This window comes from Zalophus californianus, chromosome 9 (genome assembly GCF_009762305.2).
Source record: "Zalophus californianus isolate mZalCal1 chromosome 9, mZalCal1.pri.v2, whole genome shotgun sequence".
In the NCBI taxonomy this organism is placed as follows: domain Eukaryota; kingdom Metazoa; phylum Chordata; class Mammalia; order Carnivora; family Otariidae; genus Zalophus; species Zalophus californianus.
Window position 1 is genome coordinate 4,201,658 of NC_045603.1, and position 21,241 is coordinate 4,222,898.

Genomic DNA, 21,241 nt, shown 5'->3' on the forward strand with positions numbered 1-21,241 from the left:
AGGGCCTAAAAGCATGAGCGTACAGCTGACCCCTGAACACCACAGGGTCAGTCAAAAATCCATGTTATCACTTTTGGCTCCCCAAAAACGTAACTACTAATAGCCGACTGTTGACCAGAAGCCTTACGGTAATGTCAGTTGATTAACATGTATTTTGTATGCTGTATGTATTATATACTGTGTTTTTACAATAAAGTAAACTAGAGAGAAGAAAATGTCATTAAGAAAATCATAAGAAAAAAGGGCGCCTGGGTGGCTCAGTCAGTTAAACGTCTGACTCTTGGTTTCACCTCAGGTCATGATCTCAGGGATATGAGATCGAGCCCTGCGCTGGGCTCCGTGCTCAGTGCAGAGTCTGCTTGAGGTTCTCTCTCCCTCTCCCTCTCCCCCACCCCTGCTCACACACACACGGGCGCTCTCTCTAAAATAAAATAAATAAATAAAATCTTTAAAAAAAGAAAATCAGAAGGAAGAGAAAATATATTTACAGGACTGTACTTATTTTAAAAATCTGCATATAAGTGGACCTGCGCAGTTCACACCCGTGTTGCTCAAGGGTCAGCTGTACATTCACCAGAAGGAGAGGCAGTGAGTGGCCAGGACGCTCCAAGCAGAGAAAATGACATCCGCAAAAGCATGAAATTACAGGCAAGGCCTCGAGAACTGACAGAAGTTCTGTGTCGCCATAATGTGGTAACCGAGAGCGGGGGAAAGGGGCTGGAGATGAAGCTGCATGGTAAAGGCCTCGCATGCCACACCACTGAGGACACACGAGGCGGCGCCCACAGAAAGGCGCTGCCTGTGACTCAGCCAGCAGAAGGGGACCTGAGGGCTCTGAGGTTTCCACCTCAGTAGATGGCATTCCAGGAGTCAGTGTACTAACTGGACAGACCTTTTCACGAGTAAGAAAATTCATTTACTTCCTCGTGTTTTCATCTAAACAACTTTTTCTGGCACCCTGACGTGCCAAGCACCATCTGGGAACATGGCCACCCCGGAAGAAAAAGATGGAACCCGTGCCCTCGCAGGGCCAACAGCCCAACGGCAGGGTCACACAGCACCATGCAGGTGTGCAACACAATACGATGCGTGACAAATGACGCGAAGAAACAAAAACACTTCTCCTCAGGAAGAAAAGTCAAGAGGGGCCGTGGCACGTGAACAGACACTGCATGAAGGGGAGCAGTGGCTACAACGTCTTTATAAGTAAAAATAGAAAATGTTTAGTCTGGCATCTTCATTTGGTTACATGACAGAGCAGTTCAAAAACAGATCCTTTGACAGGAATATGGAAAATGTAAAACTGAGTATTAAAAATACAACTCAACCGTGTATCATTCTCCTTGCGTTCGGGTATTCCTTACTGCAAAGCAGCTTCCCAAGTGATAGCACTGCTGTACACCTCACTTATTTTAGGTCAAAAAGCTACAAATAATTCTTTTTCTCCAACAGAAGTATGCATATGGGGAGGGCCCACTGGCTTTATAAACATGGCATTTAAACTGACTTTAAAAGCACGAACTTTCCTTTTCGTTAAGCTCTCAAAGAAGAAATCCCACTTAACGAGACTACAAAGGAGTGTAAAAGCTTAATTATTTGGAAATCACATAGATAGTAAGAATTTCAAAACCACAGCAATTATAAAAATTGTGACTACAATCAAAAGATTAACATTTTTTAAAGTTTTTGATCATTAGAGCCGTAATTTCGAAGTTTTATTTTTCCTAAGGCAACATTCCCAATAAGGCTAGGGAACACATGAGCTATGGGAGTCATCCAGAGCACTGTGAATCATGTCATTCCATCCTCTAATCTTACAGGCCGAGAAACTGAATCCAAACACAGTAAAAGGCCTGGCTACGGTCACAGAAAGAATTACCATCACAAGGAGGCAGGGAGCCATGGTCTCCATGCTCCGAGGGCACTGCTCTTCCCACTACAATAGCAGGGAGATCACGGACGGGTACCCAGTCTTTGTCTGAAATACCTATGGGAAAACTACACGTGAGTGGAGTATGTCCCAAATCATTACACCAGTGATGTGAACACAGAAGCACATTTCAAATACACAACTGCAATCAAAGGACAGGCATAACATTTTGTTCTTAACGTTTCTGAGTTTGCCTTTACTGAATAATGGCACCAACCTGGATCGCGCAGCCCCACGTAAATCATCGCCTGTTGTGGCTAAGCTGTAATGTTAACCAACCAATTTAAAACCATTACTGACACAGAAACATGTATTTAGAAATTTTGTGCCAACTAAGAAACCACATAGTTTCTCAGTCATGTGTACAGGATACTCTGTATGGAATGCTAAATACTCAAAACCACACTGGTTTTTGGGGTTACCTTTCTTGATTGCTCATTTTGGCATACATCGCTTTCACCAATTCCGGGCTCTTCAGAAAGTGGTCTGTAATAATCAAGAAGCTAAGAAAAAAAGGAGGAGAAAGTGTGGTTACTAGAAACGTAGTAAAATGGACATGGCCTTATATACTTTATGGGCATTGTACACAGAAAAGTACTTCTTTTTATTGAACTTTTGATGTGCTGTAATCTTAAAATGTTTTAAGAGGTTCACACACTATTTTTCCATTAGTGGCTAAAAGAAAATAAAAACCCTCAAAATAGGTTTCTCCAATTTTACTTTGGAAATATTTACTGAAATGATTCAAATGTATTCAACTATAGGTCTTATCTAAGTTCCATTTTAACTATAAAATGAAATTTAGCTACAAGTTCAGGTATAAACAGAAACCGTATTAAAGTGTCTTACTCAGAAGGTTAAGTGCTAAAATTAACTGGAGAAATGGACGACATGTCACACATTTTATTTAAACGTATGCCAACAACCTGGTAATGCACACTGGCTTGATTACCTTGTCTGTAAGAGCTCTCAAGTTACCAAGAAAACATCCTCATTGTCAAGCAATGCACTCATCTAAACTCAAAGATCAACTTATGGAAACCCTGAGGCAAAGATTATAAGCGTATTTCTTTAAAGTACCACTGTGACAACTAAAAAGACTGAACAGTATTATTAATTAATTCTGAATCATATTGGCCAGAGGGCATCTGCAGGCTTAAGAACTAAAGAATATACCGTTTATAACCAAGGTTATAGCATAAGACTGTAAAGCATTAAATATATTTATGAACACAGTTTATTTAACCACTTAACAAAAAATATAATGAAAGTGTTTCAGTTTGATAACCAAATGAACCATACTAACTACCACAACACACTGTCACTCATATAAAAACAAAAACTAAACGTGTTCTATTTCTTCCACAGCCCTCAAAATAACTGATCAGCACTTTTTTTTTTTTTTAAGATTTTATTTATTCATCTGACAGAGAAAGCGAGAGAGGGAACACAAGCAGGGGAAGTGGGAGAGGGAGAAGCAGGCTCCCGCCGAGCAGGGAGCCCGATGTGGGGCCCAATCCCAGGACCCTGGGATCATGACCTGAGTCGAAAGGCAGATGCCCAACGACTGAGCCACCCAGGCGCCTCAGCACTTTGATATAAGATATTTCTAGTAATAATGTATACATAGAAAATTCTCAAACAGTTCTCATGCCAGTTTAGGTAGGTCATTAAACTGCAACAACAGAAATTAACGCATTTTAAGCCAGGTACATAAAAGTGATCCTAAAGCTCATTCATGATTTAGCTTTCTGGAGCTCAAAACATTTTCCCAGAAGAAAAAACGCAATGTTCCAGGGTGGCTCAGTTGGTTGAGCATCAGACTCTTTCCGCTCAGGTCATGATCTCAGGGTGGTGAGATGGAGCCCTGCATCAGGCTCCGCACTGGGCGTGGAGCCTGCTTAAGATTCTCTCTCTCTCTGCCCCTCCCCGCCATGCTCGCTTGATCACCCAAAAAACAAACAAATAATAATAATAATAAATAAAAAGTATTTTTTAAAAAACCCACAATATTCCAAAACTGTGGCAGGAGCTAGATCACAATCCATATTCCAAAATGCTAACAGTGGAGAAAAGCCCACACACAGAGAATTAGACAAAAATGTCTCAGGGGCAACACACATAAACTTTATGGAGTAGAGAAATAATGAAGTTGATCTAACCAGAGGGCCAAGGCAGGACGCTCAGAAGGCCAAAGGAGGTGTTCTGTGAGTCCCTCATTGAAGGGGGACATGGAAAAACAGGCTATCAGCACACTCAGGGAACTAGACCCAGGCAAACGCGAGGAGGGTTTAAAGAGGGATTCAGGACCAAAAGCTTCCATCCTGGACTGCAACTGGCCCCCAGCTGTGGGCCCTCCCATCCCTCAGCCAAGGCTCCAGGACGACCATGCCCTCCTTCATGACACCAGCCAGTGTCCTCTTTCTTTTTGATCAATTTTTGTTGATCTTCTTAAAGAACCAATCTAGCCTTGGTTAATTTTTTCTATTAATTTCTGTTTCGTGGGTCACTGTTTTCAGCCCTGATCTCATCTCAATTGCTTCTTTCTGCTTACTTAGGTTGTTCTGTGCTGTTGTCTACCTTCACAAAGTAGAACCTTCATGGAGGTCACTGCTTTTAGATCTTTCTTCTTTTCTGGTAGAAACTTTTAAAGCTATACATTTCCCTCCAAGCACTGCTTTAACTTTATCCCACAAATTCTGTATTTTCATTATCCTTCAGTTCAAAAGACTGTCTAATTTGCCCTATGATTTCTTCTTTGACAAACTGATTCTTTAGATGAGCTAATTTCCAAAAACTTGGAATTTTTCTCAGTATCATCTGATTATGGTTCTCTAATGTAAGGTCATTGTAGTCAGAGACCACACACTCTGTAGGTTCTCAATCCTTTTTGTATATTTACTGAGACTTTTTATAGCCCAGATTATGGTCGATCTTGGTAAACATTACACATGCAGCTGAAAAGAAAGTGGATTCTGCAAGTGCAGAGATAATGCTCCTACAACATCACTCAGTAAAGATGGTTCTGAGATCAGTACCTCTACACTGACATTCAATGGCTGAAAAGTGAGTGTGAAAACCTCCCAACTATCACTTCCAATTCCAGGCATAATGGACTAACAACTTACCCTCCTACCTCAAACAGCTATGAAAGCAGGCAAAATATATGAAACAACAGTTTTCAGACAACAAACAGGCCCAAATGAATCAGGTTGTGGAAATAAAAGGCACTTTGGCGAATTTCCTCTTAAACAAACAAAATATTCTACTGCGTGTGTGATAAATGTGACTTGATCAGTACGTTTATAAAATCCTTAAGGCCTAATAGCAGACGGAGACACACTCAGAAGGAAGCAAGAGGTGGAACCTGAGTTGAAAAGGTTTCCAGGTACGTGGGGTGGCAAGGGTGAAAGCGATGGGGAAGGGCAGAGGAGAGACGGGTCCCAGCCACTCTGGTGCTCGGCCGCTGTGACCATCAGCAGCATCTAGAGCAGAAAGGAAAGTGGATCCACACTCTGACCTTTATGCCAAGAGAAAAGCGCAAGCAGATCAAACACCTAAACCTCAAAAATGAAATGATACAATACTGGACAAAAACCTTAGCAGAACAAAGATCTTTATAGCTATTCCCAAAAATCTATAGGACATAAAAAGGACTGACAATTTCATCTGCGAAAACATCAAAAATTTTTATATACAAAAAAAAGCCACGTGCAAAGTCCAAAGACAAAGAAGTGAGAAAAAATATTTGCATTTTATTTCACACAAAGGACTACTGGCCCCAATTTAGAAAATATTCCTACATATTGATAAGACTGACATCCAAATGGAAAAATGGGTCAAGAAAATGAGAATGTACATAAAAATAAAAATAAAAATCCGACACTCTGACAGCACACTCTATTAGCAATAACAGAGGAAACCAGGTCCTCTGCAATGGCCAAGAAGACTATATATTGACACAAAAGCTATGAAGGACTACTCAGCAGTATTTGTTAGAATATAAAAAAGCATGTTCCCTTTGACCTAGTGATTGCACTTACGAGTTATCGGACAATCATACCTGCCCACGTGCAATATGACATACGTATGAACAAGGCTATTCCCTGCCACATTCCGTAGTTATGGAACACGGGGAACCTAAATGTTCACCAATAAGGAACTGATTAAATAAATCACAGTATATTCACACAGCAGAAGATAAAGAGAAAGTTCTTTATATACTTATATGGAAAGATCTCAAAAATACACTATTTGGTTAAAAAAGCAAGAGGCTCAGGGGCATGTGGGTGACTCAGTCAGTTGAGCCTCCGACTCTTGGTTTTGGCTCAGGTCATGGTCTCAGGGTCCTGGGATCGAAACCCACACTGGGCTCAATGCTCGTCGTGGAGTCTGCTTGAGATTCTCTTTCCTTCTCCCTCTACCCCTCCCCCTGCTCACACACTCACTCTAAATAAATAAATAAATAAATAAAATCTTTTAAATACATATATACATACACATATAAATTTTTTTAAAAAGCAAGAGGCTCAACAGTGTGTTGAGAAGCAAGCAAGCAGCTCACCTGCTTAGGGGACAGGGCTGGAGGAACTAGGGGGTGGCTGGGAAGGAAACTAAGCTTTCTGATACTTGAACCATATGAATGTATTATCTATCAAAGAATTAAATATGTCTTTTAAGCATATCCTGGAAAATTCCTCTCAAGTTTATTTCTGCTTCATAGACATCCCGCTAAGGAGTGAAAGTAGGATCGTCTCTGGGTGGGACATCATCTGGTGGCCCTGGCAACTCAGTGGAGAACTCGGATATGTTTCATCTTACCGGAAGCTATTTCTGGGCAGACGTATTTAAATTACTACTAATAAAATAGCAAATACTGTATCCTGTTTACTGTGAGCCAAGCACCATCTAAGGAACAGCTTAGTACATAAAACATGGTGTGTGTTTTTCTTCAAAGCATTCATCTGGCACATTATACATTGGGGGGGGGGGGGGGTGGTTCATGATCTGTCTCTCACCAAAACGTAATGTCTGAATTTTCAATCTCCAGTGCCACAAACAGTACCTGGCACACTTCAAACACTCAATCCGTGATCAGTGACTTAATTAGTTTATGGTTAAAGTGAGCATTTGTAAGTTTTCTGAGTTTCCTACAAGCCTGCGCAGAGTAGGAGTGGTTTCTACCTTAGGAGTTCTCCAAGATAAAAGGGCATCGGATCCTCAGGAGAAGGGCAATTTTTTCCTTGCACGGAGCCCGAAGTCCCTCCTCCTGTGCCACACAGGACAGCCCTCTCCACAGCGTCCTCGTGGCAGACCCGAAATAAGTCACAACAAAGCTGCTTCGGCACTGCTCCTCAGTGTGAGCCAGGCCCCGAACCAGGGAGATACACATGGGAACTCGGATCAGCAGATCAACCCAGGAAAAACTTTGATGTGTGCCTACAGAGAGGCACAGATGGACTGTTCATTTTTCAGAGTTTTTGAGTTACTCAGGTAAGTACTGGGTGGCAATGACATAAAGCTCATATGTCACTGGGTTACCAGTCAAATGCAAAACCATATGCTTTAAAAGTCACCAGAACTGAATACGGGCTCATTCGCCTTAACCAAAATTAAAAACGCAAAACCGTCAGAGCCAAGAGCAAGAATGACATCTTCCCATGATGCTACGTAGAAGTACCACCATTCAAGGCTCAGAGCGACAGCAAGACAGACAGCGTTGTTAGCCAACACTCCTCGTGCCAAACCAACCACTCCAGTGAGCTTCAGTACGCCTTTAAACACATGGGACGTGAAGTTCAAAAGCCTGGAAACATCTAAGCTAAATCAGTCCCTTCATTTGAGAAATAAGGACATACAGAGAGGCCCACAGAGGTTGAGTGTCGTCCCCCCATTACCTAAAAGTCAAGATGAGTGCTCCATCTCTGACTTCCACAGTTCCATGGTTCCTCTCAGAACGCTCCTCTTTTATAGAGCTTGCCCTTTTCTCAAACAGCCCTTCTGGAAAGAAGTTTCAGGGGAACTTAGGGTCTGGTTCTTCATGTCACCTTCCGTTTAAAATGAGCAAGGATAAAATTCTTCCACTCTTTTTTTTCTTTAAAAGGTTTTATCTTTAAGTAACCTCCATACCCAACGTGGGGCTCAAACCTACGACCCCGAGATCAAGAGTTGCACACTCTACCAACTGAGCCAGCCAGCGGCCCCCTCCATTCTTTTTTTCATTCAACAAAGAAGAAACGTCCACTAGTGAGTGGAGGTAAGTACGTTTTTACTTTAAGTATCTGGAGGGCAAGAATAACTGTCACTCACATTCAATCTACACAAAAGGCAGAGGAAAGCGTTCTGTGTGGACATCCATCCGGACAACTGGAATTCTTTGCTACACCGCCTTAAAGGGTAACATTCAGTGGAGAATACCAACGGTAAATACACACACAAAGCAATGAGCACGAGATGCCGACCGGAGGGAGATTTTTTTCTTGCAACTGTAGAGTGGTAACTGCATGGCTGTCAATTATGTGTAAGTTTGTGTTAGCTGCTGAGATTGTTTTTCTAAATATAATATATTCTCCATCCCAGCATGTTGCCTAAAGATACAAGTAAAATTCTCAACTTTCACTCAGAATTCACTGCATTTACTTTCTTACCAAACATCTGCTCAAGGGAAACCAAAGACGAAGAGACCCAATCACGTTCAATGTTTTCTAAGTTACAGACTTTAAATCTGTGATTAAATTCTTCTGCAGAACAACTATGTCTGTAAATTCAGAAATTCTGTGGTAGTCCTGTGTGAGGGAGGTGGGGTCCCATTAATCTGAAACCTAAAATGCCACAAGGATATCTAGAGACCGTAAGACTCAAATAACACTCCAAATTCTATGGAAAATAGAACAAATGGTCTTGGGGGAGGGTCACAAATATACTCTAGCAAAAGCAGAAGGGGCATCAGAGAAACAGATTTCTTTTACAAAAAGAAAAAACTAGAAACGTGATCCGTTTGCTAAGTCCTGAATTACACATACACACACAAGCGCGTGCGCATGGGTGTATGCTGAATTCTCTCCCTCTGTGTGCATGAAGGTCACAGGCTTGCTTGCTTCATCTACTACTTTCTGTTTCTGGTGCCAAAATAGACTCATGCAGGCAGTCAGAGGCAAAACTCCCCAGTCCAATCTTGAAATTCATCATTTAAATGTGATTACAGAAAAGCGCACATTCACAAATCAAGCTGTTGATGCCAAAGCACTGACTACATTTTTACATCATTTTCCATATTGACTACAACCCAAAATGCACAAAGGTCTTTCCATCTCCTTCTTTCTCTCAGTCTTCCTCATTTATCACTGGTGTTAAAGCATGTGAACAGTTACAGACAGGTTAATTATCATCTGCAATGCAGTGTTTCTATGCCATGTAGAAGGTGCTAAAAGCCATCTCTAAGCTTCAAGGAGCATACGTTAAAAAAAAAATACAAAGATCAGTATATCGTTGGTAAACGGAGGTATTCCTGAAGTCAAGGTTTTAGGGAAATCTTTTTCAAATGAGAGCCATTTATTATTTCCGTTTCCATATAAGCATACAATGTCAAAGCTACACTTACGAATAAAATAGATTGCAGTGACTGTGAAAACCTAGAAAATTCTTTTACACTTCACTAATTAAATGAAGAATCTGATTTAAACACACTCTAGAAAATGAATGCCGCTCTCCTATTCTGATTTCTGGGAAATCCAACCCAAAGCTGCTTCCTACCGCAATCTGGACAAAGCTCACAGAGCTGTTATAAAAAGTAACGGTCTCCTGTTTGACAGGTAAATAACCTCTTCAGGAGGTCAAATGTGAGTAACGTAAGGCAGAAAATTCTACTAGAACACCAATGAGTTATAATCTCTGAAAAAGATATCACAGGAGCCAGGATCTCCCAGGCACCTTTACTGGGCTGTGGGATTGAGATGAATTCAAACACCTAAACCCAACCCTTGGATTCATCCCGGGTTATCTAAGAGCACGAAAACATCGTTCACACCTACAAACAAAAGGAGCAAGCATTTTTAGAAGGACATTATCCTAATAACTCAAGTGCGCCCACACCTTCCTGTGTCTCTGGTGTACCTAAACAAAAAAACCCAGTTACTGAAACCTTACATTTGTCCCTTTCCAAGAAAAGACACCAAACCCGTGAATTCGAACGCCATCCAGTTTTGTACTCTTTATCTGCTATCCCATAATGTTAGCAGGTGGGAGGGCCAAGAGTGTGTGCTCCCTAAATTTTCAGAGATGGGTTCGTATTTAACGGCAAAAAGTAACAATTTTTTTGGAAGCCTCTGGATGCTGGTTTAACTCATGTTACTGCACCTCACTGCACTATGCTTCACAGAGAATGCATTCTTTACAAACTGAAAGTCTGTGGCAAGCCTGTGTCTTCAAGTCTCTTGGCACCAGTTTTCCAACATTTGCTCACCTCGTGTCTCTGGTCACATTCTGGTAATTCTCACAACATTTCAAACTTTTTTATTATTATATTTGTTATGATGATCTGTGATCAATGATTATCATTCACTGAAAGCTCAGCTGATGGGTTAGCATTTTGTAGCAATAAAGTATTTTTTTTTTTAAGATTTTATTTATTTATTTGACAGAGAGAGACACAGTGAGAGAGGGAACATAAGCAGGGGGAGTGGGAGAGGGAGAAGCAGGCCTCCCTACTGAGCAGGAAGCCCGATGCGGGGCTCGATCCCAGGACCCTGGGATCATGACCTGAGCCGAAGGCAGACAGTTAACGACTGAGCCACCCAGGCGCCCCAGCTATAAAGTATTTTTAAATTAAGGTACGTACACTGTTTTTGTAAGAGAAAATGCTATTGCACACTTACTAAATTACACTATAGTGTGAATGTAGCTTTTACGTGCACTGGGAAACCAAAAATTTCATTTGACTCTCTTTACTCCAGTGTCTGCTTTACTGCAGTGGTCTGGGACTGAGCCTGCAACATCTCTGAAGTATGCCTGTATTTCAGGATCCCATTTTTGTTTAGCAAATGCAGAGTTCCTCTCACACAAATCGAAGCATCACTGTTGTGCGGCAGAAGACATCAGCTACTACCACTAATTCCCATCCTTTTTCCTGCCTACCTCCACCGCTGACCTCTGAGAACTCTAACATGAGCTCTTATGAAGTGGATTTCATCTTTTGCCCTTTACTCCACTGCTGCCAGAAAATCGCCTGTGATCTAAGATACTTAAATGAAACAGAATTCGGCTACAGAAAATTTTTCTAAGTAAGCAGATGCTAATGATTCATCCATCGTGTTTACAAAACATCAGCATCTGGAGGGAGGTAATCTAAGTGAAGCACGATATCATACTATTTTCATGCACCAACTTGTGTTTGCGTGCACATGGTAATTCAAATACAAATAAATGTTTGGAAAAATAAACAATTTAAAAATTAGGTATAATTTCAACAGAACAATAAAGTTTAGGCTGAAAGAGACCCAATTGAGAAAGCTGATCCCTCGCCCTGGAAATGCAGGTGGTACTACTAGCAGGTCAAAGCTCCCTGCGTGGACATGACCTGTGCCCCGAACACACTGACAGCTCCGTGAAAGCATGCATAAAAATAGATCCTCAGGAAAACTGGGCAACAAAACGAAGAACAACTTCATCTCTGGTGATTTACAATGATGCAAGGGCCAATTCCTCAAGATGTAACAATTACAAACATAAATGTGTACCTGACCACAGAGCCTGAAAATAAGAGATGCAAAACCCAACAGATCTGACTGGAGAAAACAGAAAACGGTCCACTTCCAGTAATGAGCAGAACAGGTGGACGGAAGACCACAAGAAACAGAAGGCCCAACAGGCGTCTACACAGCACCAAAACCTGAATCCACAATACTCTCAATGCACATGGAACAGTCTCCATGACAGACCAGGTGCTTGGCCATAAAACATGCCTCAATATATTTAAAAATTAAAAACGGAATTTTATAAAATGTGTTCTCCGATCACAATGGAATGAACTAAAACTCAATAGCAAAAGGAAATTCAGGAAATACACAAACATGGGAAAGTGAACAAGCTCCTAAATAACCAACAGGTCAAAGAAAAAAGTCTTAAGAGAAATTAGATATAACTTGAGAAGGATTAAGATAAAAATATATGAGATACAGCTCTTACCAAGAAATTTATAGATGTAAATACCTCCATAAAAAAACCCTTTCATCAATAACCAAAACTTCTAGTTTCTTAAGAACTAGAAAAAAGAGCAAACTAAACACAAATTGATAAGGAAGGATAAATAAGGATCACAGCAGAAATATATGAAATAGAGAACAGAAAAGGAACAGGGAAAGAAAAAAAAAAAAAATCAATGAAACCAAAAGCTGGTTCTCTGAGATCAAAACTCTGACAAATCTTAAGCTGCAGCAACCAAAACACGGACTAAAATTACTAAAATCAGGAACAAAGAGGAAACATTCCTACCAGCCTCATATAAATAAAAAGGGATTCTAAGGGAGTACTATGAATAACTATGAATAACTATGTGCCAACATATCAGGCTGCCTGGGCCAAGTGGACAAATTCCCGGAAAGACACAAACTAGTGAAACTGACCCAAGAAGAAGTAAACCACCCAAACAGTCCTATAACAAGCAGAGATTGGATGAGTCATCAAAAAACTTCCCACAATGAAAAAAAAGCCCAGGACCAGATGGCTTCACTGGTGAATTCTACCAAATATTTAAAGAAAAATTAACACAAGTCCTTTGCAAACTTTTCCCCAAAATAACAAAAAACAGAAACATAAGAGAACACCTCTCAACTCATTCTGTGAGACAAGTGTTAACCTGATACCAAAACCAGGCAAAGGCATCACAAGAAAAAGAAAACTAAAGCCCAATATGCCTTATCAACACAGAAACAGAAGTCCCTAACAAAACACGAGCAAGCCAAATCCACAACATATAAAGATTATATACAGTAAGCAGGTGGGATTTACCCCAGGAATGACAAGCTGGTTTAAAATAAAACAAAATTAGGGGCACGTGGGTGGCTCAGTCGGTTAAGCGTCTGACTCTTGATTTCAGCTCAGGTCATGATCTCAAGGTTGTGAGGTTAAGTCCCCACTGGGCTCCATACTGAGCTTGGAGTCTGCTTGAGATTCTGTCTCCCTCTCCCTCTTCCTCTGCCCCTCCCCTCCCCACATGCACGCATTCCATCTCAGAAAAAAATAAAAAATAAAACAAAATTAATCACCATAGTATACTGTAGTAATAGGATAAAGAGCAAAACCCTCAACAGATGCAGACAAAGCACTTGATAAAATCTAACAGCTTTCATGATAAAAAACAGTCAACAAACTAGAAGTAAGTACAGGAAAACTACTCATCCTGGAGAAGGGTCACTATGGAGAACCGAACTTCACACTCAGTGGTGAAAGACTGACAGCCTTCCACCTGATATCAGGAGTGAGACGCAGAGGTCTGCTCTTCACGTCTACTCAGCATTGTACTAGTCAGAGCAACTGCATAAGAAAAAGAAAGAAAGGCAACCTGATTGGACAGAAAAAAGTTAAACTATCTATTTGCAGATGACATGATCCTGTATAAACAAAGTCCTTAAAAAAAAAAAAAATCGCAAAAAACCATCAGAATAAATGAGTTCAGCTCAGGCTGCAGGATATAAAATGAACATACAAAAATCAACCGTTTTTCTATATACTTGCCATTTACAATCCATGAATGAAATTAAGAAAACAATTCCTCTTAAATAGCATCAAAAATAAAGTACTTAGAATTAACTGAACTGAAGCTATGTAATCCTTGTACACGAACACACTACAGAACTTCATTAAAGAAGTGAATAAGGCCTAAATAAATGGAAAGATACCCCTACACATGGATTGGAAAACTTAATCTAGTTAAAATGGTAATATTCCTCAAATTCATCTACAGATCCATGTACTGTCTTCCAAAACTCTAGCTGCTCCTCTGAACAAACTGAAAGGCTGATCCTAAAATTAATAAATAACACAAGGGACGCACAACAGCCCAAAAAACTCCTGAAAAAGAAGAACGAAGTTGGAAGACTCACAGTTTCTGATTTAAGACTTACACAAAGCTCTAGTCATCGAGATAGTGAGGTACTGGTATAAAAGAGAAAACAGAATGCAAACAACAAAATTAAAAGACACAAAAAATCAAAACCCTGAACAGAGCCTCAGGGAACTGTGAGGCAACAACAAAAGGCGAAGGTTTGTGTCATCAGAGTACAGGGGCTGCTCCGAGGGCCCTGTGGCCTCCCACACGTGCACACAGGCCATGTGGACAAAAGCACAACAGACCGTGATCCTCCCAGAACCCAAGGATGGGGGGCCCGAGGTTTCTGAGGCGCCTCCTTCCTGCCCCACGGGAGGCTGCCAGGGACAGTCAGATGAGACGTCTTTCTGATGAGATACGGAGCTGCCTGCCCACCCCCTCAGAATGTAAAACTGCTTCAAGAAATGGGGCATCTCCCTACGGTCATCCCAGTCTTCCGGCCCCTTGCCGGCCTGTGCGACGAGGACCAAGGCTTCTCCTTTTCCCCATCCACTTAAGTAACAAGCTGTCTAAATCTAACAGTGACTTGTTGTGTCTTTACCGACTACAGTCAGCCTCAGCCTTGGCCTTCTATGGCCTGACATGGAGGCCCTGGAGGAGAGGCTGAAAAAGTATTCAAACAAACAATGGCTGGAAACTCCCCAAATTTGGCAACATAAACCTTCAGATTCAAGAAGTCTAGAGAGTTCAGAGAGGATATACTCAAAGAAATCCACGCCAAGACTTCATAATTAAACTTCTGCAAAGACAAAGAAAAATCTTAAAAATAGGCAGAGAAATGAAGCATTATGTACGGAGGTGGGGGACAGACATAACAATCTGATTGACAGTGAATATCTCGACTGAACAGAAGCCCAAGAGACACAGATCAACGTCAAATCCGTAATGAACTACCTGGTACAGCCACAGCAGTCTGACCTGGATGTCCCAGAGGGGCTGGGTGTTCTCAGGCTGTGTCCCAGGCCTTGCCAACTCACAAAAATTCTGACTAGCACCTCACTTTCCTTTTCCCAAGCCTCCAGGTGCTGCCGAGAAACTTTTCTTGTATCGTTCAATTATTAGAATTCAAACTCTTACTCTACAAGGAAAGTGATCTGTTAGAATGTTCTTAAGCAATCAAATTTCTAACAAGATACTTACGGCCATTCTGATTCAGGCTGCTTTTGGTGAGCTTCGATGACATCTATGGCAATGTTCAAATTTTCTTCCAGTTCTTTCATTCTTTCAGAATTCAGGGATGTGAACAAAATCATTGACGAGTAGGCAACAATTTTTTTGTCTGGATGATTTAAGCAAGACCTTCCAAATAAAGAAATGGGAGTGTGAGCCCCATTCAGCAATACAATAAAATATGATTATGATGCATACATAATAATCATCCCATTAACAAACTCAGTGCCTACTGATGTTTTTAAGGATTTAATGAAGTACAACACCTTGAAACAAGTACACTATTTACTGTAAAAATAGCAATATAAATTGAGTCACAACACAAAGCATCTAATATTAAAGATGCAGCTGACTTACAACTCAAAAGCAAATGCCATCTGATTAAAGAAAAAGATAAAATGATTACATTTATAAAACATTAAAATGTTAACTCCTGTTAGAAAAAAAAAAAAACAAAGGCAAAACATGCTACCTCATTAACAACAGGCATTTCTAGACTAGTTATGAGGGACAGAATGTTTAGAGGAAAGATGTTATCCTGGCAAGAAAGAGAGAGAATGGGGAAGCAAGAGCCCCAGTAGGAGTCCTGCTTCACCACCCATCAGCTGTGTGATCTCAGGAAGGTCACTGATTTATCAACTGTCAATAATATTATGGGTCATGCACTATGGCAGGATTTGTTTTTTCAGTTAAACTTCATAATACTCTTCTGGAGAAAATATTATCCTTATATTACAGACAAAGACTGTGTTTACTTGCCCGAGGGCACAAAGCCAGTGCCTCCCAAAGCTGGAATTCAAATTTGGTTCTATTTGTCTCACAGATACATGCAGAGTGAAGTCAAATAACCTCTTTCTGTGTGTTTTCTGATATAAAAATGGAATGCAACGACCTCCTTGGCCTATCTCACGGGGCTTCAGTGAGGATCGGATTTGACGCCATCAGTAAAACCACCATGTAAACTGTCACAACTTCTCTGACCACCCTGCTGAAGGGCCTCTCCTCTGTGTTTCTGTGATGTCTGGACTGACCCTCACTGTGTCCGTTCTCACGCTACGGTGTGCTCACCTATTCCTTTATTTCCCCCACTGAAGCATGGGCTTTGGGGAAGTAATAAACATATCTAAATTACCCGTATTCCACTTACCTAGCTCAGAACCTCACAGATATTAGGTATTCAAAATGTTTTAAAGGAATGAATTCTGAAGAAGAAGTAATTTCTATTCCTGTAGCTTGAATTCCACAATTCTTTCCTCCCACCTAAGCTTAATTATCCTTAATCATAAGATTTTATGGGGCGCCTGGGTGGCTCAGATGGTTAAGCGTCTGCCTTCGGCTCAGGTCATGATCCCAGAGTCCTGGGATCGAGTCCTGCATCGGGCTCCCTGCTCCTTGGGAGCCTGCTTCTCCCTCTGCCTCTCTCTCGCTCTCTCTCTCTCTGTGTCTCTCATGAATAAATAAATAAAATCTTTAAAAAAAAAATCATAAGATTTTATGCTTGCAACTCTATAATTATTTGCAGGAATTTCAGAGCCAGCTGTAGACTCAGTGAACCATATCTGCTTAGATCGAGTTTATCTGATCCGAACATCACCCTTTACGCACAGCCCAGAACACTCTACCACCAGGGAAGGCAGCAGAGACTTTCAGCAGCTGCTATCTGAGCAGGTGCAGCCTTTGGATCCAGAGAGCAGCTACGCCATTTACCAGCAACATCAGTTCCCCTGCCTGTCCCCAAGGGGACAGCACCACCCGCCCTGTAGGGCTGCTGACTAGGACAGGGATAACGCACAGAGAACGCCCAGCCCAGGGCACAGGAACAACAACTCCTACTCTCCTGCTTACATGGTTGCCACAAGCAAAGACACCCCACTCGCTGGCAACAGAGCCTGGACGAGAGGCCAGGCCTCCCACTCTCAGTGACTCTCCCATTTCCTATCCCTCTTCTGCTACCTGCTCACCTTTTATCTCCATGCTCAACTTCTTACGAACCGGCAAAGCTGGCCAAAACAAAATAGTAAATCACCAGGGAAAGCACCATGAACCAATCTAGACAGACCGGTTATCCACATCTTACAGCTCTCCAGATCTACCAAAACATACAGCCTTGTGCCAGGCATATAAGAAGCGCTCAACAGGGACGCCTGGGTGACTCTTGATTTCAGCTGAGGTCGTGATCTCAGGGTCATGAGTTCAAGCTCCACGTTGAGCTCCAAGCTGGGCGTGGAGCCTGCTTGAGATTCTCTCTCTCCCTCCCCACTTACCCTCCACCCCATTTTTTCTCCCTCTTCCCTTACCCCTCCCCCCCAATAAAATAAAGAAGTGCTCAGTAAATGAATGACTAGTTCACTGCCCATACTTCAGTGGTTTATGGCTTTTTTATTATAAATTTGTTTTCTTATCATATATTACAGTAAACTTAGTATTTCTTAATCAAAACTTTTATTTTCTTAAAATACAACTGACATACAATAAAGGGCGTAAAACTTAAGTGTACAGCCCAATAAATTATTAGATATGGATACACCTCCATAACTACTGGCCAGATCAAGACACAGAACATTCCTAGAACCCCAGGAGATTCCTTCATGACCTCTCCCAGCTTGTACTCAACCCACCACCACCCACCAACAACCACCACTATCCTGAATTCTATCATCAAATGTTAGTTTTTCCTGTTTTTGAACTTCATGTAAATGGAATGATATAACCAGTCTTTTCAGAAGTCAGAAACCGTTTTATCAATATACTCACAAAAAGAGTTCTGGGAAAGCATGCACCCAAACAATAGACTGGGAATCTTCATTCCGTGAGGCAATGTTGCCTAGAAACTGCAGGCCACAGCGAAAAGCTGAGGATTTATAAAAAGTAAAAAAGATATAATTTAAAAATTTTTGACATACTGAATGAACATATCTTAATAAAAAAAAAATATTCGACATCATTAAACAGGAAGTTTCTGTTAGCTTCTTTACCTATATAAGTCTCTCACTGCAACGAAACTTTGGACATGACAATATTAAAATGCCTTACTAAAACAATGTACTATAGACAAAATTAATTAACTTCTTTAAAAGACTGTAAATGGACACACAAATATACCTCTAATATACATTAAATATCACTGGATTATGTGTTCCAATCAAGAGAGCTACTCTTGGACTGGATTTTATAAAATCTAACTTACTGCTATTGAAAACAAACATCTAAAGCATAAAACTATAGAAATATTTAAGGTTAAAGAATAGCAAAAAGATATATTAGGCAAATAGCAGCCTATAAAGGAAGTCATACACCACTTAAAATGAGACATCATAAACATTAAGGCAAAAAGCATTATTGGAGATTATTATTAAAAGTCATTTCAGGGGCGCCTGGCCAGTTCAATCAGTGGATCATGTGACTCTTGATTTCAAGATTTTGAGTTCGAGCCCCATATTGGGTACAGAGATTACTAAAGAAAATAAACTTAAAAAAAAAAAGGCCATTTCAGAATGACTTAATTGACCAGGAAGATATAACAATTTTAAATTACAATCACCTAATAATATGGCCTTATACACACACACACACACACACACACAAAAGAAAAACTGACAAAGCACAGAAGAGAAAAATCCACAATTAAATTTGGCAGTAAGTTATACATCTTTCTGGGTAACATAAATAAGCAGACAAAAAATTAGTATATTTAAAAGATTTTAATAGTATTTAATAACAATCTAGTTGACAGATTTAGACTATTTCACCAAATAAAACTGCAGAATATTGGACAAAACCCAGAATGCTGACAACACCCAGTGCTGGCACAGACGTGGAGCAACAGGAACGCTCATCCACAGCTGGTGGGGACGCAGAAGGGCGCAGCCACTTTGGAGGACAGTTTAGTTCAGTGGTATCTTACAAAACTAAACATACTCTTAATGTATAATCCAGTAATCACAATCCTTGGTATTTACCCAAAGTAACTGAAACCTTATGTCCACAAAAAACCCTACACATTAATGTTTACAGCAGCTTTATTCATAATTGCCAAGTGAAAGCAACTAAGATATCCCTCCGTAGGTGAATAGATAAACACACTGTAGTCACAGCAGACAATGAAATATTATTCAGCACTAAAAAGAAATGAGTTAACAAACTATGAACAGACATGGAAGAAACTTACACGCACATTAGCAAGTGAAAGAAGTCAATGAAAAGCCCACATGCTGTATGATTCCAACTATGCTGTTCTGGAGAAGGCAAAACTATGGAGACACTACAAGATCCATGGTTGTCTGGGGTGAGGGCAGGGACAGTGAACAGGCAGAGCACAGAGACTGAAAGCACTGAAACTACTCTGTGTGATACTATGATGGTGAATACATGTCACTGCACATAGTTTTGTCCAAACCCATAAAATGTAAAACACCAAGAATGAACTATAATGTAAACTATGGGCTTTGGGTAATAACAATGTAACAAATATGTTACAGGTGACCTCTGAACATGTGAGGGTTAGGGGTACTGATCCCCACACAGTCAAAAATCTACATGTGACTTCTGACTCTCCCAAAACTTAACTACAAATAGCCTACTGTTGATCAGAAGATTTACTGATAGTCTAAATGGTTAACACGTATTTTGTATATTATATATATTATACACTGTATTCTTACAATAAAGCAAGCTAGAGAAAAGAAAATCCTAAGAAGGAGAAAACACATTTACAGTCCTGCTCTGTAACAAATCTGCATATACGTGGAGCTGAGCAGTTCAAACCTATTGTTCAAGGTCAGCTGTCCCTTTGGTGCCAGATGTTGACAGTGGGGAGAAGCTGTGCAGGGGTGGGGGCAGCACAAGAAGTCTCCACACCTTCTCATTTTTGCAGCGAACCTAAAACTGCTCTGAAAAATAGTCTATTTAAAGGAAAGAGAGTAACAGCACAACAGAACTGTTTGGTGACCAGAAAAAGAGACCTATGCGCAAGTCCTACCTTAATGTGAGCCTGTGTGAGTTATCTGACCTTTGTGAGATCCAAGTTCTTCACCATAACATGTGACAGTACCTGTTTTGTAGAGCTATCGTAAGGATGACATGGGAACCCACTAACACTGCTGAGGGTGCAGCAGGGAACACAGAAAAGGCTCAGACAGCCACCCCTCTTCACTAGCACATAATATGTACTTGACAAATGCTGGTTTAAAAAGTCCAGTTTCCAAATGTTACATGAAAACTCGTGTTATTTCCTGTTACATGAAAACTCGTGTTTGTTCCTCTAAATAGACACCCTGAGTGCTTACTGTATAAATCCTTATTGAGAATCCTACTATTGAGACAGGTACTTTCATCCTCATTAGAGAGCACAGGAGACCAAGACCCACAGAGGTTATAAGGAAGCTGACCGAAGTCACACAGTCATTAAGTATCACAATTCTGGATTTATTTATGTGATTGTATCAACCCAATGTAGTATTCTGACGCTTAGCAGAATACCCACTGGGTTATACACGAAGTCGATTAGTAAAAAAGGAAAAATTTTTTTCAACTGCAGAATATGCAGTCTTTCCAAGGACATAAGGCATATCATAAAACAGTACTTCACCATATAATGAAGCAAAAGACAACTCTCAACATGTTTTTATTTATTTATTTATTTATTTATTTATTTATAAGATTTCATTTATTTGTCAGAGAGAGAGAGAGAGCACAAGGCGGGGAGTGGCAGGCAGAGGGAGAAGCAGGCTTCCCACTGAGCAAGGAGCCCGATGCGGAACTTGATCCCAGCACGCTGGGATCGTGACCTGAGCCAAAGGCAGATGCTTAACTGACTGAGCCACCCAGGCATCCCTCAACACATTTTTAAAAACTGATACACAGATAATGCTCACTTACTACATCGCACTTATGTTTATATACAATTACTTGGAGGAAATAAGCCCCAAAAATGATTAGAAAATCCCCACATGTTTAAAATTAGAAGACAGATCCTAAATAACCTATGGGGACAGAAAAAAAGTCACAATGGAAATACAATATTTCAAACCAAATGTCAA

General features: G+C 40.7%; 1 protein-coding gene across 2 annotated transcripts in view; it reads right to left on the bottom strand.

Annotated features, from left to right (window-relative positions):
- The window catches only part of ATXN10 (ataxin 10), a 162,221-nt gene that overhangs the window by 104,583 nt on the left and 36,397 nt on the right, over window positions 1-21,241 (bottom strand). For both annotated transcript variants that reach the window (XM_027592736.2, XM_027592737.2), the window contains exons 4-6: window positions 17,958-18,054; window positions 15,174-15,332; window positions 2,353-2,433 (exon numbers count right to left, since the gene is read on the bottom strand). In XM_027592736.2, the coding sequence (XP_027448537.2) occupies window positions 2,353-2,433; window positions 15,174-15,332; window positions 17,958-18,054 (337 nt within the window). The remainder of the gene's footprint in view (window positions 1-2,352; window positions 2,434-15,173; window positions 15,333-17,957; window positions 18,055-21,241) is intronic.